This window comes from Lampetra fluviatilis, chromosome 59 (genome assembly GCF_964198595.1).
Source record: "Lampetra fluviatilis chromosome 59, kcLamFluv1.1, whole genome shotgun sequence".
NCBI classification, from domain to species: domain Eukaryota; kingdom Metazoa; phylum Chordata; class Hyperoartia; order Petromyzontiformes; family Petromyzontidae; genus Lampetra; species Lampetra fluviatilis.
In genome coordinates, this window is record NC_136333.1 from 5034656 (window position 1) to 5047701 (window position 13046).

Sequence of the window (13046 nt, forward strand, 5' to 3'; positions counted from 1 at the left end):
CACGCAAAACCACAAACATGCGGACCGCGAGAAATTTGAGTTTTGGATCCTGTGGCCAGATGCATGCAACTTCCCGAGTGGGATTTTCCCTGAATTTGTCGTTTACAATAATGCAGGAGGGGGGGGGGGTCGGAGAAGGAAAAAAACTAAAATCACTTAAGATATTTCAAGGAGCCAGCTGATAATCACTTAAAGAACGGAAAACAGAGGATGCCAAAAGACGCCTTTTGGCATCCTCTGGTCTAACACCGTTTGAGACAAGGCTCAAAAGAAAGCTGTCTCTGGTGTGGACCAATCAGTTTCAAAGACAATGCATATACTATCAGAGTATGTTTTTTGTTTGCATTCTGACCACAAGTATTGTGGTTAATGCGGACATGATTCCTTGTAAAAGGCTTCAGTGTGGTGTTTTAACATCTTAACACCTGTTTGTTGCCAGAAAAAAGGGGAAAACCTATTCTCGTATTCGATGCAAACTTCTTTTTCACACAGATCACGTACCTAATGCTTTCACCGCATTTCACAAAACCGCTCTCATAGATTTTATTTATTTCAGCAGGAAGGGCCCAACGAGCCCTTAGGCTCTATTTAATGAGTGTCCTCCAACGGTATAGATGTTATACAGTACAGGTCTTAGCTACAAATCATATTTACTTTTGTAAAACCTTGGTCTCCCTTGCAAAAGACACTCCTGGATCTTGAAGAGCACTAATAATAAAAAAGCAGAGTCCTGTTGTATATCCACTACTGGATAAAAAAAACGTGGCCCTGCAGGAAGATGCTCAATGAAGGAATGATGATAACCTATGGAGAGCAGCACCGACATAGAAAATCCACTGCAGTGTCTGCTATTGGTGCCATTTGACCATACTTGACCATGCTTGTCAATTTCGCTCGGTTAAGGGGAGTAGGCAGGACACGCTCCCATATCACTCGTTCTTGACACGAGTCGTGGCCACAAATAAAACTCAGGTCAGCGGGTTAACAGCGCAGTGCGCTAACCATTGCGCCACCGTTCAGCCCAACTGCTCTATTGTCTGGTTATTAAGATGAATCTATTCATCTTATCTTAGAAGCACGGGCGTCCGGACGGCGGCACAAGGCACCCTTTGTTAAGCGTGCAAGTCGCAGTGCCAACGCCGCAACCAAGCAGCAGTGGAAACACGGTGAGAGCCCAAGGCACAGGGGTGGCAGTCAGTGTCCGCCCCCCACCACTCCGGCCCAACGGCACACGCGGCGCCAACAAAACCCCCACCGGTGCCACCGACTTGTGCACTGGCGTCACACCCTGCCCTACGCCCGCCCCCCACAACCGTGTGAAAGTAAAATAAATAAAAAATCCCTGCCTGGGCGACTGCTGAGCCATGGACACCGCGGCTTGCTCGTCAGCTGCGCCAACGGATTTATTGAGCGATGAGCGACGCTCAGCAATGGCAACCTTTCATTTATTTTATGCGCGTTCGCGCCACGAAAAAAGATTTGATGGAAAATTGGAGAGAAGAAAAAAAAACACTCCACGATCTTAACGGAACTGCCTCATTAATCATAATCAACACCAATCGTTCACCATGAAAAAGAGTCGAGCAGAAAATTGAGTTCTTCGAGAGGAAAGCTTGAAACATCCGAAAACCGGATGTTTCAAGCTTTCATCTCGAACAACTCAATTTCCATGCGAAGGACCAATGCCCTAGGTTACGGTGTGTGCGTGCCTACGTACACACCTTATCCTCGCCTGTGAAAAACGGCACCTGCAGCAGCGAAGATGTTTAACTGGAGGAAGGGGTCGACGGCACACGGTACTGCCCTTTAAAGAACGCTCTAACGTCGACAGCCACCGCCAAAGACTGCACACTTCATGGCCCACATGCCGTGGACGCAGCGGGCAGTGCTAATGGGAGTATCTCCGCGTTGAATCGCGGCAAGGCCAACACGTTTAGCCACTTAAGAGGCTCAGCGGGCAGTGGGGATGGCCAGTAGGCTGGCAGATTGGCCGACTGTGAGATTTGCTGGTCGACCGGCAAGACAGACTGGCTGGCTGGCCAGATGGTCGGGTGGCCAGCAGACTGGCTGCTTAGGCAGATGACTGGCTGGCAGGCTGGATTGGCAGGCCCGACTGGCTGGCAGAGGCGGCGGGCAGGCAAGGAGGGCGAGCAAGGGCAATTTCCTGCACGTCCCAACATTGTTCATTGTCTGCGCGGCCGGGGGATGTCGCAGGTCAGCGGGTTTTGGGCTCCCAGCGCGCGTGTTCGCTTTAAACGGCGCTTCCTTTTGAAAACACAAAAAATCGGGGTGGCTTCCGTGCAGCCAAGTCCCCGAAAAAGGGGCAACGGAGCTGTCGGAAGTTCACAAGTGCAGCAGTGTGACTCGAAGTTGCCAGCATATTTGTTGACAACGTATACACAACGATCTTTCGGCTGACGTAGACTCAAAAACAAATGATGGTGATGATGATGGAGAATCAGCTTCTCTGCGTGCCGATGACTCGAAGTGAACCATTCAGATTCTGAAGAAGCTCCCGGCAAATTGGCGCAGAACGTCAGACATTGTGCCGAGCAATGACGTGGTACAACCCGAAAACACATCAGAGAGCTATAAGACCCAACCACAAAAACCTACGCAGTAAAAATAAATCAGGTTAATGTCGTTAAGATCTTAACTTCCTGTGGAAATGTCATAGTTTTGGTGATTGAGTAAATGAAACTCATTTCAGGATCCTCATTTCGACCGGATTGTGCGATTGATTATATTCCTTTAAGTAACAAATGCAATGCATAATTACATAAACCTTTAAGGTACTGTAAAATATCCACTGAACACCGTCAAATACATGCATTGTTGTTCGTGACTAATCAATTAACTTCTGACTGAGATTTAGCCATGCGCACAATTAGTCATAAGATGCAGCGCTGCGGGAACCGCACGAGCCTCTGTTATCACACGGATCAATCAATAGCAACCCATGGGCCTAATAAACGAAGCGCCAAACAACATTTTCGCTATTAGTACTCGCAACTAACCTTTGGGGGGAAAGCCTCCCACGCACTCCCGCAGCGAGCCGCCAGTGTATGTGACAAGAGTAGATATCGGCAATCATGCAGCACCAGGTTGCCCCCCCCCCCCCCCCTTGTCAAAGCGACTCATCAGTGCTTTGACCAAAAGGGTGCGAGATCTGCTTTTGTCCGTGGGGTTTGGCGGCACGAAGCCCCTTCAACCGTCTCCCCGGGACCAATAACACACGTGGGAGGCTAATGGGCGTGGGCGAGTTCAGTTTCTTGGCCTTTGACACCCACGGACAATGGCCGCTATTGTTGGGCATGACCCGGTTATTGGGAACGTGACCCCGTGGGGCAAACCCCTTGCCCGGCCTGTCTAGCCCGCGCCAACCCTGTGCCCCCCCCCACCCTCCCCGGCCAACCGCCAACCCCGCCGCCTCTTCTGTCGCGCCCACGGATTGCAAGTTCCAAGTTCGATCCACTGCTGGATGAGGGGACTTCCTCTGCATGCCGTGCGGGTCGTGGGGTGCGCTTGACAAAGGTTCACCAAGCTGGTCAGCGCGGGTTGGTGAAGGTGACGGGGGCACATACGAGGGAGCATAGAAGTACGGTGCAACGACGGATTTCGTCGCACTGCACATAATGTATCCCTGCATCATATTACACCTGTTATGAAAAGCAGTTGCCCATCCGAGCACGATCTGGGGTCGACCCTGCTTAGCCTCAAGAGAGCCGCTGAGATGGCATACAAGTCGGGGCGATTTGTTCCACAGGCGAGTTTACTTTAGATGACGTGAAATGAACGGAAGAATCTGACAGGGGGTAACAAACTGTACCAACTCAATCGACGAGGGCATCCCCACCAAGACAGCAATTAAAAATTATGTGCGGGGAGAAGACAAAATATCGATAACGCATTTAAAAGGGTACGAAAGTGCACGAGGATAGTATGACCACCTCAGAGAGGTGGCGCAATTAAATCAATTCAGGAGTGAGACTGATTGTTGCATCGCAGGGCCGTGAAAGATGGTGATAGTGCGGGGAGGCCTGGACCACGACGACGCTCAACGAGGAATACGGCACGCATTTTGTCAAAAAACTCCCGAGGGCAGCACCGGCCGACTGCTGTGCACACGAAGGTTCCAGTGGCGGACGAAGACAACAAAAGCAACCCCGAACGCGTAAGAGCGCATCCGACAAAAAAAAAGCGGCAATGGCGCATGTCAATGAGCGGAACGGGCAACCGCCAACCGAAGCCCGCCATGCAGATGGAGCAACCAGGACCCCTGAATGTCAGACGATAAGTGACAATCAAAGCCTCCCTTTGTCGCAGCATCACGAGCGGTGTGCGCCTACCGGTGGCAAGTGCACGTCGCGCAAGGGACCCAGCCAATTACCGCAGCTTTGTGCTCCTGTGGCCCAGTTACCCCGTAGTGTCGCGGGGACATTTCCATTTCTCCGTCTTGAAACTGGCAGGTGTGTAAAGTTTCGATTTAAAGCTGCTTTCGTGACTGCAGGGATTCATCTTCTTGGTTCTTTCGGTAAAGTCACGTAGAAGGGAAGTAGTAAAATAATAAAAATAAAACATAATACAATAATTCTCACGACGTTTCGACCACAACGCAAGCAGCCGTCCTCAGGTGAAAACCAGCTCTGTCGGGGCGACAGCGTCTCAAAGCGACGACCTGTGGATCTGATGCTTTATAGAGGCAAACAACATCTCGGTCATCTCGGTCAGTCGACCCGTGGCACCTGCTGGGTCTGCCCCGTGACCTCCTGCCAGCGGGCGTTCGACACTTCACGTGGTAGCCTCAAGGTGCACATGGCCTGGCACAAGCGTCGTGGTGACGTCACCGCCACTGAGTGGTGAATGGCGGTTGTTGTTGTTGTTGTTGGTAGTGGTGGTAATGGTGGTGGTGGTGGTGGTAGTGATGGTGGTAGTGGTGATGGTGGTGGTGATGGTGGTGATGGTGGTAGTGGTGGTGGTGATGGCACAGTAGGGGGCACAGGTGGTGCATCAGCCAGTCATCTCGGTCATCTCGGTCAATCGACCCGTGGCAACTGGGTCTGCCCCGTGACCTCCTGCCAGCGGGCGTTCGACACTTCACGTGGTAGCCTCAAGGTGCAAATGGCCTGGCACAAGCGTCGTGGTGACGTCACCGCCACTTAGTGGCGAATGGCGGTTGTTGTTGTTGTTGGTAGTGGTGGTAATGGTGGTGGTAGTGATGGTGGTAGTGGTGGTGGTGATGGTGGTGGTGATGGTGGTCGTGGTGGTCGTGGTGATGGTGGTCGTGGTGGTAGTGGTGGTAGTGATGGTGGTAGTGGTGGTGGTGATGGCACAGTAGGGGGCACAGGTGGTGCATCAGCCAGTCATCTCGGTCGTCTCAGTCAGTCGACCCGTGGCAACTGGGTCTGCCCCGTGACCTCCTGCCAGCGGGCGTTCGACACTTCACGTGGTAGCCTCAAGGTGCACATGGCCTGGCACAAGCGTCGTGGTGACGTCACTGCCACTTGGTGGCGAATGGCGGTTGTTGTTGTTGTTATAGAGGCAAGAGTTGGTGGATCACAAAGAGGAAATTCACCGAGCTGAGAGGGCAGTTACAACCGACCAGCAAGCGGGTTTGCAAACCCATCTGTGTGGACCTTTCACAGCACTGCGCTGCAGCGCAGGCGGCGAGGGGGGTTTTCTCTGGGCAATGCAATCTCCTCTCACAAGCAAAGCACGCCTTAAAAAAAGAAAATGGACAAACCATCCCAATGCAGGACCCTCCTGAAAAGAGAATATTGCGAGAGTGAGGCTTTGTTGGATAAATAAACCGCCCCTATTCAAGTCCAGGCTCGATACCTTCATTTTTTTCCCCCATGCCTTTGACTGACACTTTTCTCTGTAACCTAACAATGCCCACTGGTTTCTCCGGTCTCTTGAGATGCAGTGGCATTGAGATGTTATATAAATTCAAATTGTAGAGTAAATATATTACATTATGTTGCAGCACTCGCTCTCTCTCTCTCTCGATGACTTGGCAAACAGTACTATGCCTGCCAGTCACAAAGCGCAACAACAAAAAACTGGCATCAGTTCCAAGTTCAAAATGCTAAGCCGTTGACTCGATTTTAACCACAAACTGACCAAGCGAGAGCGTTCCAAAAAACTCAAGGGAAAAAAAAACCCACCGGGGCTTGCGAATCTAACATCCACAAAAATACTGCGTACCGTGTGGTTCCACACATAAACAGAACGGCGCACCACACAATGATTCACGAAATCTTCTGGGAGCGCCGGTAAGTGAGTACATGGGGGCCAGGCAGAGCGAGCGCTATTTCTCCTGCATGTATAATTTAAATCGAGCGGCGGGGGTGGGACATTCTCACGTCGACAGCTGCGAGCCCATGCTGCTAGCACCTGCCTCCGCCGAGGCGTTTGAGACCACTGGGACCACAACTAGCCACATGCCCCCCCCACCCCCACGTCTTCTTTCATTCATTCACTCATTCACCGACGGAAAACCATTCATCCACGCCATGTACTTGTCGACAATGCTAATGGTGGGGGCTTTTTTTTTGCAGTATAGGACGCTTAACAACATCATACAAAAACACAAACAAAGGGACAAACAGCGTGGTGCGGGTTACCCGCACAGCGAGGAGAAGACCCTCATTAAGCAGGGGAGTCGAGGCTGTACATGGGAATCTAAATGTCGACTTGAACAAACAACAGTAGCTGTCAACGCATACGGTTTACCCATATTCTTGCACAGGGAAAATTGAGTTTTCAGGTCCATGTGGCGTACAGCCGTTTTAATACTGGCAAACATTTGTTTTGCCTATTTGTTTGTGTTTCTCCCTTGCGATGGGACTTTGTAGGATGAACGTTGAGATTTGTAAGGGGGCACGGGGTGACCAATAAGGTCTGAATCGGTCTGTAGTAAGGTAGAGGGCACTGATAAGGGGTTGACAGGTATGAACATGAAAATCAAATTGTAACCCAATGATAATCACAATAATAAGCGCATTTGGTATTTGCCTCAATTGATACGGTGCAAGGTGGGTATAGAGTCCACCACCAGTCGGGGTTTTGCCCAATTAAGTAAATTACTGCATATGTGGTTAATGTTTACATTCGGGCATATTTGGACCCAGGGCACACGTGGGGCCTAACCTCTTCTTATTCGAATGACATCGCGGGATGTACGCCGCCCACCAGAGAAGCGGAGGGGCCGCGCAGTATTCGTGACGGAATAACAAACGGGCAGGGGGTGGGGGGTAATATATTATAACCCGCGGAGTGAATCGCTCTCTCGCGGCTCCCCCACCCACGCCCACCGCTTCTGCAGAGCGAGGCACTGTATCGTGGCGCAGGAAGCTATTCTTGGCAGTAAAAGTTGCTCGATGCAAGCGGCGGCGGCGGCGGTGGTGGCGACACACGCCGTGTGTGCCCTCTGGAATGCGAGTCTCCTGGGCCGCACGGCACTCGGCACGCCCAGACACCAGAATTAGCAGCACTGTACCCGAGCGGTGCTTACTCCACCATGCCAAGCGCAAGTCACACTCTTGACTCGCGGAGAGAGACTAGTGTGCGTGTGCATTTGGGGGGGGCGGTAGTGTAGTGGTTAGAGCGCTGCCCGACGAACCCTGCGGCCCAAGTTCGATTCCCACTCACGGCCAACACCAGTGACGATTATCTGAAGCGGTCCTGGGGCCTCCCCTAGGTCGACTCGGCCTCAAATGAGTACCTGGTGTGGTGTGTAAACACCGCCACTGGAAGACAAAGGCGGCCCGGCGTGGTGTTGGCCACCCACCCCCTCTCGTGTGCCATGCCGGCCCTCAGGTGCTCGCTAAACGCACTTGCCCCAAAAGTCTGTTCAGGCTATAACAGGGGATCTGTCTTTGTACTTATTTTCAGGCCGAGTCGCCCTAGGGGAGGGCCAGGATCAGTTTCGATAATCGCCACCGATGTGTGCGGATGGAACGGAACTGGGCTACAAAATGAACTGGGAGCCCGAATTTTGATTCCCGGCCGTGGCTAACATCAGTGTTGATTATTTAAACCAGTCCTAGGCCTGCCTCCTCTAAAGTCGACTGAACCTCAAATGAGTACCTGGGTGCGGTGTGTTTGTGTAAACATCAGCAATGGGGAGACAAAAGTGGCCGGTGTAACGTTGGCCACATCATCCCCCCCCTCCCTCCTGTGGGCGCCATGCCAGCCTTAACCGCTTGCTCGATGCCAGCCCCAAAAGCCTGAAATGGGCGATGGAGGGAAGGGCTTTGTCTTTGTGTCTTTACGGCATGTCTTCATACTGCTGCCATCCCATAAAACCAACAATAAGACAAAATTCAAACAGCCACGGTGCGAGGTTAAACACGACAGGTTTGGCAGACGTTGAGACCTATCTGTCAAAGGTTGGTGATGTAATGCATCCTACACGTTGCCACTCACTGCCTCGCTCTTCACATAACTGATCGGTTGCTTATGTAGAAAAAAAAATAAACTCTTAAATTGTCAACTTCCCTTGATTCATGTCGTCGTTGAGGAGAATCATGAAGTGTGGATGTGTGTGGCGCAGTTGAACGAGTGCGGTATGAAACCCGGGCTGCTTTGTTTCACGAAAAAAAAAGATTACATTTAACCACAAACACGAGATGCTATTTTGGTTGCTGCAAAAGAGCAACGTAAATCTTGCAAATGTTGCAGATTTACTCTCCAACACACCACCAGTGTGCTATACTAGCAACGTATTGGCATGTTCTGTTTACGTGACAAACCTGACTAATTGGTTGTGTCGCGTGGTGGCGGATTTAACAACATATTTATATTTACGTGATCTTACCCAAAAAACTCTATTAAAAACGTAAAACTTGATTTACTTTTTTTTTTGCAAAGATACATCCCCAAACAGTAATCTCAACAAGACCCCAAATGCGCTTGCTTCCAGACAAAAAAACATAAAACCTTGGGCACAACTGCATGAACACTGCCACCTAATTAAACGTGGAAAATTAACGCCCCACTCCCGACGTTTCCACAATGATGGCGATTGCCGCACTGTTTGCCGCTTTAAGCCGACTACTACGACTCGTGCTGTACGTTTTAACCCCCACAGAGAGGCGCGGGGAGTGGGGTGAAGAGAGAGAGAGGCCACGGGGGAGCAAGGGAACGTGGCGGTTGGGGCAGCGGAAAAGAAGGAAGGACGCTTCAAATCCAGACTCGAAGTCATTAGTGTACAATGATGAGCGATGGGATCGACTAACCATGAGCAGCTTGTGGCAACGAATTGTCAGGCGATTGAAAGCCAAAGCTACAGCGGTAACACGGCCCCACTGGCCCGGCTACCGAAGCTCATTCATCTTCATTTAAAGCCACAATTAATGGGGCCTGACTGATTTACACGTGCTACTCTTTACGCAAATGTGCACGTCCGGCAGATGCCTTGTTCACAACACCGAACGCATCGCAGGAACCCACAGGTGCCGAGGCGAACCCGCCGAAAATAAAATGTGGCATTGAGGTGACGGGGAAATTCATGAATGCGAATTATCAAATGAAAGGCTAGCGCTTTTTTAATTTGACACAATCGATGACGAGTCGAAAGATTTTGGCGCCCATTTTAACCAGGCCCACCAAATCATCTCAAATTTCCACTTAACCCAAGTCACGCGCGAGCGAATGTGTTTACAATAGAGGCAAACACACACGGTACATCATGCATTACACACACACACAGCAGGCTATACAACGCGCCGTGAGTGGGGGGAGATTCTGCTGCAAGTTATGGGATTTTCCTTTCACAATCAGCATTAAGTGTCTCGGCTTATTGTGGATAAAGACTGGGTTTCCATAGCCTGTTGTGGTCAACTCTTACGGACCAGGCTTAGGCGTTACAGCAAGTGCTTTGGAAGGTCATGCTTTTAGGGTCACATCTAGGAATGGCGTAAAGGTCATATTTAAGTAGTCAAGCAATAGAGCAATATGGTTTCCCAGCAGAAGCAATAACAGGAGCAGCTGCAGCAGCAACAACATCAGTGCAGTATTAACAGTAGCTTGTTCTTTTAACAGCCGCAGAGGCAGCTGTACCTAGATTAGAACTTAGCTACAAATATTAACCTGACCCCACAGTGGCAGCAACAGCAGAAGCCACAGCAGCAATAGATGCAGCAGTCAAAGCAGTAGCAATATAAACACAAGAGACAGGAGCAGGATTTATAGCAGCAGCAGCCGCGGCGGCTATACCTACTGTACAGCTGACCTTTATCCCAAGCCTAGACCCTACCCCACATCAGGAACACCAGATGCTGCTGCAGCAGCTGCAACAGCACCAGGATCCACAGCAGTAGCAGTCCTAACACAGCAGCAGATTTGGCAGCAGCTGTACTTGCAGCTGCTGTAGGTAAGCAGCAGCAGCCGCCACCACAGTTGCAGCAGCAGCAGCAGCACACTCATAACTCGAGCCCAACGCTCATAAAACCAGCACGGTGCGACCCAAGAACCACGGCGCAAAAACGACCGGAGATGGAATCACTCACCCTCCGCTTGTTGGCAGCCGCTTCGTCAATCGCGGTGGCATCCTTGGGCACGGCGGTGGCCCCCGAGAGCGCGGCCCCCTTGTCCGTCAACCTCCCCGGCGAGGGCTTGATGGTGATCTTGATGGCAGGCCGGCAGATGTAGTTCTCCAGGCTCTTGGGCGGCTTCTTGGCACGTTTGGCGGTGGTCTGGATCTTTAGCCGGAGGCCACCGCCACTGCCGCCGCCACCACCACCGTTGCCGAGGGTGGAATCCCTGATGGAAAATCCGGCCGCCTCCCCCGAGTCGGGGTCGCGTCCAGGTTCACCACCGTCAGCGTCCAGCCTCTCACTGGATTCGGGAGGCTCCACGCTGCCCGAGTCGCCTCCGCCACCACCGCCGCCACCACCGCCACCACCACACGGTGAGGCCGTCTCGGTGGCGGTGCAAAATTTATCCGGAGGAGGACTCGCTGGCCGATCCATTTGAAAGCAATAAGAGTACTAGGGGTAACAGCAGAGAGGTGTTTTAACGAAGGAATGCGTGGCGGGAGGGTGAGGAGTTGCGAGTGAGCAGGGAGAGACGGACTGCCCAGCCACTGCCCCCCAGGGCAGGGCGAGCTGGGAGGGGGTCAGGGCCGACCTCGCGGTGCGGTCCCCTCTCTCTCGGTCGCCCCTCAACGCTGTCCCCTGCCCGCTCTCTGGTAGTGCGTGCGGGTCTCAGGCCCGCCGAGTCACCGGCCGCAGTCCGAGAAGACGCGTGGACTTGCCTTGATGAGATGACGAGCAAAAATACAGAAACCACGTACACACATACAGGCATAAAACACATGTAGATAACACACGTGCAATAACAAAGACACATACATACCCACATACATACAAAGATACAAGCACACATACAAAAGAACAAACACAAAGATGCATACAGACACAAACACACAAATACAGACCCTCACAAGCACACACACACAGCCACAAATACACAAGCGCACAAAGAAGCACACAAGGGACACATCGACAAATATAGATACGCACAAAAGTACACACACGCAGACACACACAGACTCGAGTTAAATAAGTCCAATACAAAGCATTCATATGTCCATTCATTACTTGACCTCCACAGCATTATAACAATAACAATGTCCTTTGTCCAGGAAGGCCTCACTGGCACTGTTTACATCAAATAAAATACACCGGTTAAGTGCAATCCTGTTGACCAGAAGGTTTAAACAAGGGCCAACCCTCGTTGAGAAGGGTTATAATTTGCAATTCCCCATAAAAGAATCTTGAGATGCTGTTGTGTTTGGGAGGCTGAAAAAAGAAATTATTGTTATTGCCGTTTTGGGAACGACCGCAAATTTGTTGCAATTCACGCACCAAAAAAAAAACACCTCTAGTGCGAAACGGCGGGTTTTTGCTGCCGATTTCCAGGAGAGAGACCTGGCTCACGATGTTTGGTCAATAACTCAATGAGCATGTTCTGCAACATGAGGAGCAATTTGAGTGTTTGAGCAAAGCCACACACACGAGATAACAACAGTCAAACGCACATCACTAGTGTGTGTGTGCAGTGCAATCAAAGGCCCATGGCTCTCATGAGGGAACATCTCAGGGGAATATTAGCACTTTTCTCAAATAGCAAGAGTGAAAGTGTGATTTTACACGAAGGCTTTCGCAACTAATATTATTCATAATAAAGCTTTTTGGGTTTGATCGCGCAAGTATGCGTCGTAACCCTCCATCACCCGACACAGCCAGTAAAGGTTTGTCACGTAAACAAAATGCACCAATGAGTTACTTCTTCAGCCTATTCTGGCAAATCGCCCGATGAAGCTAGATGTAATTACCAGCGAAACGTCGTATTCAAATTGTACATTTTGTGGATTTACTCTCAAAACACACCGGCGGGCTACAGTAGTAACCGATTGGCGCGTTTTATTTACGTGACAAACCTTCCTGGCTCTGTCGGGTGGTGGAGGGTTACGACACATATATACTTACGCGATCTAACCCAAAAACCTGTAATACGAGTGAAAGTGTGATCTCCAACTACAAGTCAGCCAGCTTCTCGGTCTCTCTCTCTCTCTCTGCTCCGAATAACATCCACAGACCCAAAACGTCGGCCCGATAAATGTCCAAGAGATTCGCCTTATGACCAAAATCACCGGGAATCAACCACTCTCATCAGATCCCGTAAGCTAAGCAGGTCACCACGGGTCTGGATGTCGCTTCGACGGATGATGTCCATTCGCCATGCGCACCAGGAAATCGCAGGCGGCTTGCGGAGCAATGCTATGTGGTCAGAAGCAGAGGGTGAGTGCAACTAGAATGGGTGTTGTTATATACGTCAATGTTCCCAAGTCTATAGGATCCCCATGGTTCGTGTTCAAACAACCCTCCCCCAATCCCGACACGGAGTTTGGAGGCCTTCGTCCAGAAATGAACTAACACACCGATTGTACGATTATAAGGAATATAGGGCAGTGTTAATGCCAATCGTTTAAGGTGACATCCTATTCGTTTAACATTATCAACTGGGTTTATTTCAAG

At 50.8% G+C, this 13046-nt stretch overlaps 1 protein-coding gene across 3 annotated transcripts in view; it reads right to left on the bottom strand.

Annotated features, from left to right (window-relative positions):
• The window catches only part of LOC144950820 (histone-lysine N-methyltransferase ASH1L-like), a 95594-nt gene that overhangs the window by 80676 nt on the left and 1872 nt on the right, over positions 1 to 13046 (bottom strand). For all 3 annotated transcript variants that reach the window (XM_078880931.1, XM_078880932.1, XM_078880930.1), the window contains exon 2: positions 10515 to 11260. In XM_078880931.1, the coding sequence (XP_078737057.1) occupies positions 10515 to 10976 (462 nt within the window). In that variant the 5' untranslated portion in view covers positions 10977 to 11260. The remainder of the gene's footprint in view (positions 1 to 10514; positions 11261 to 13046) is intronic.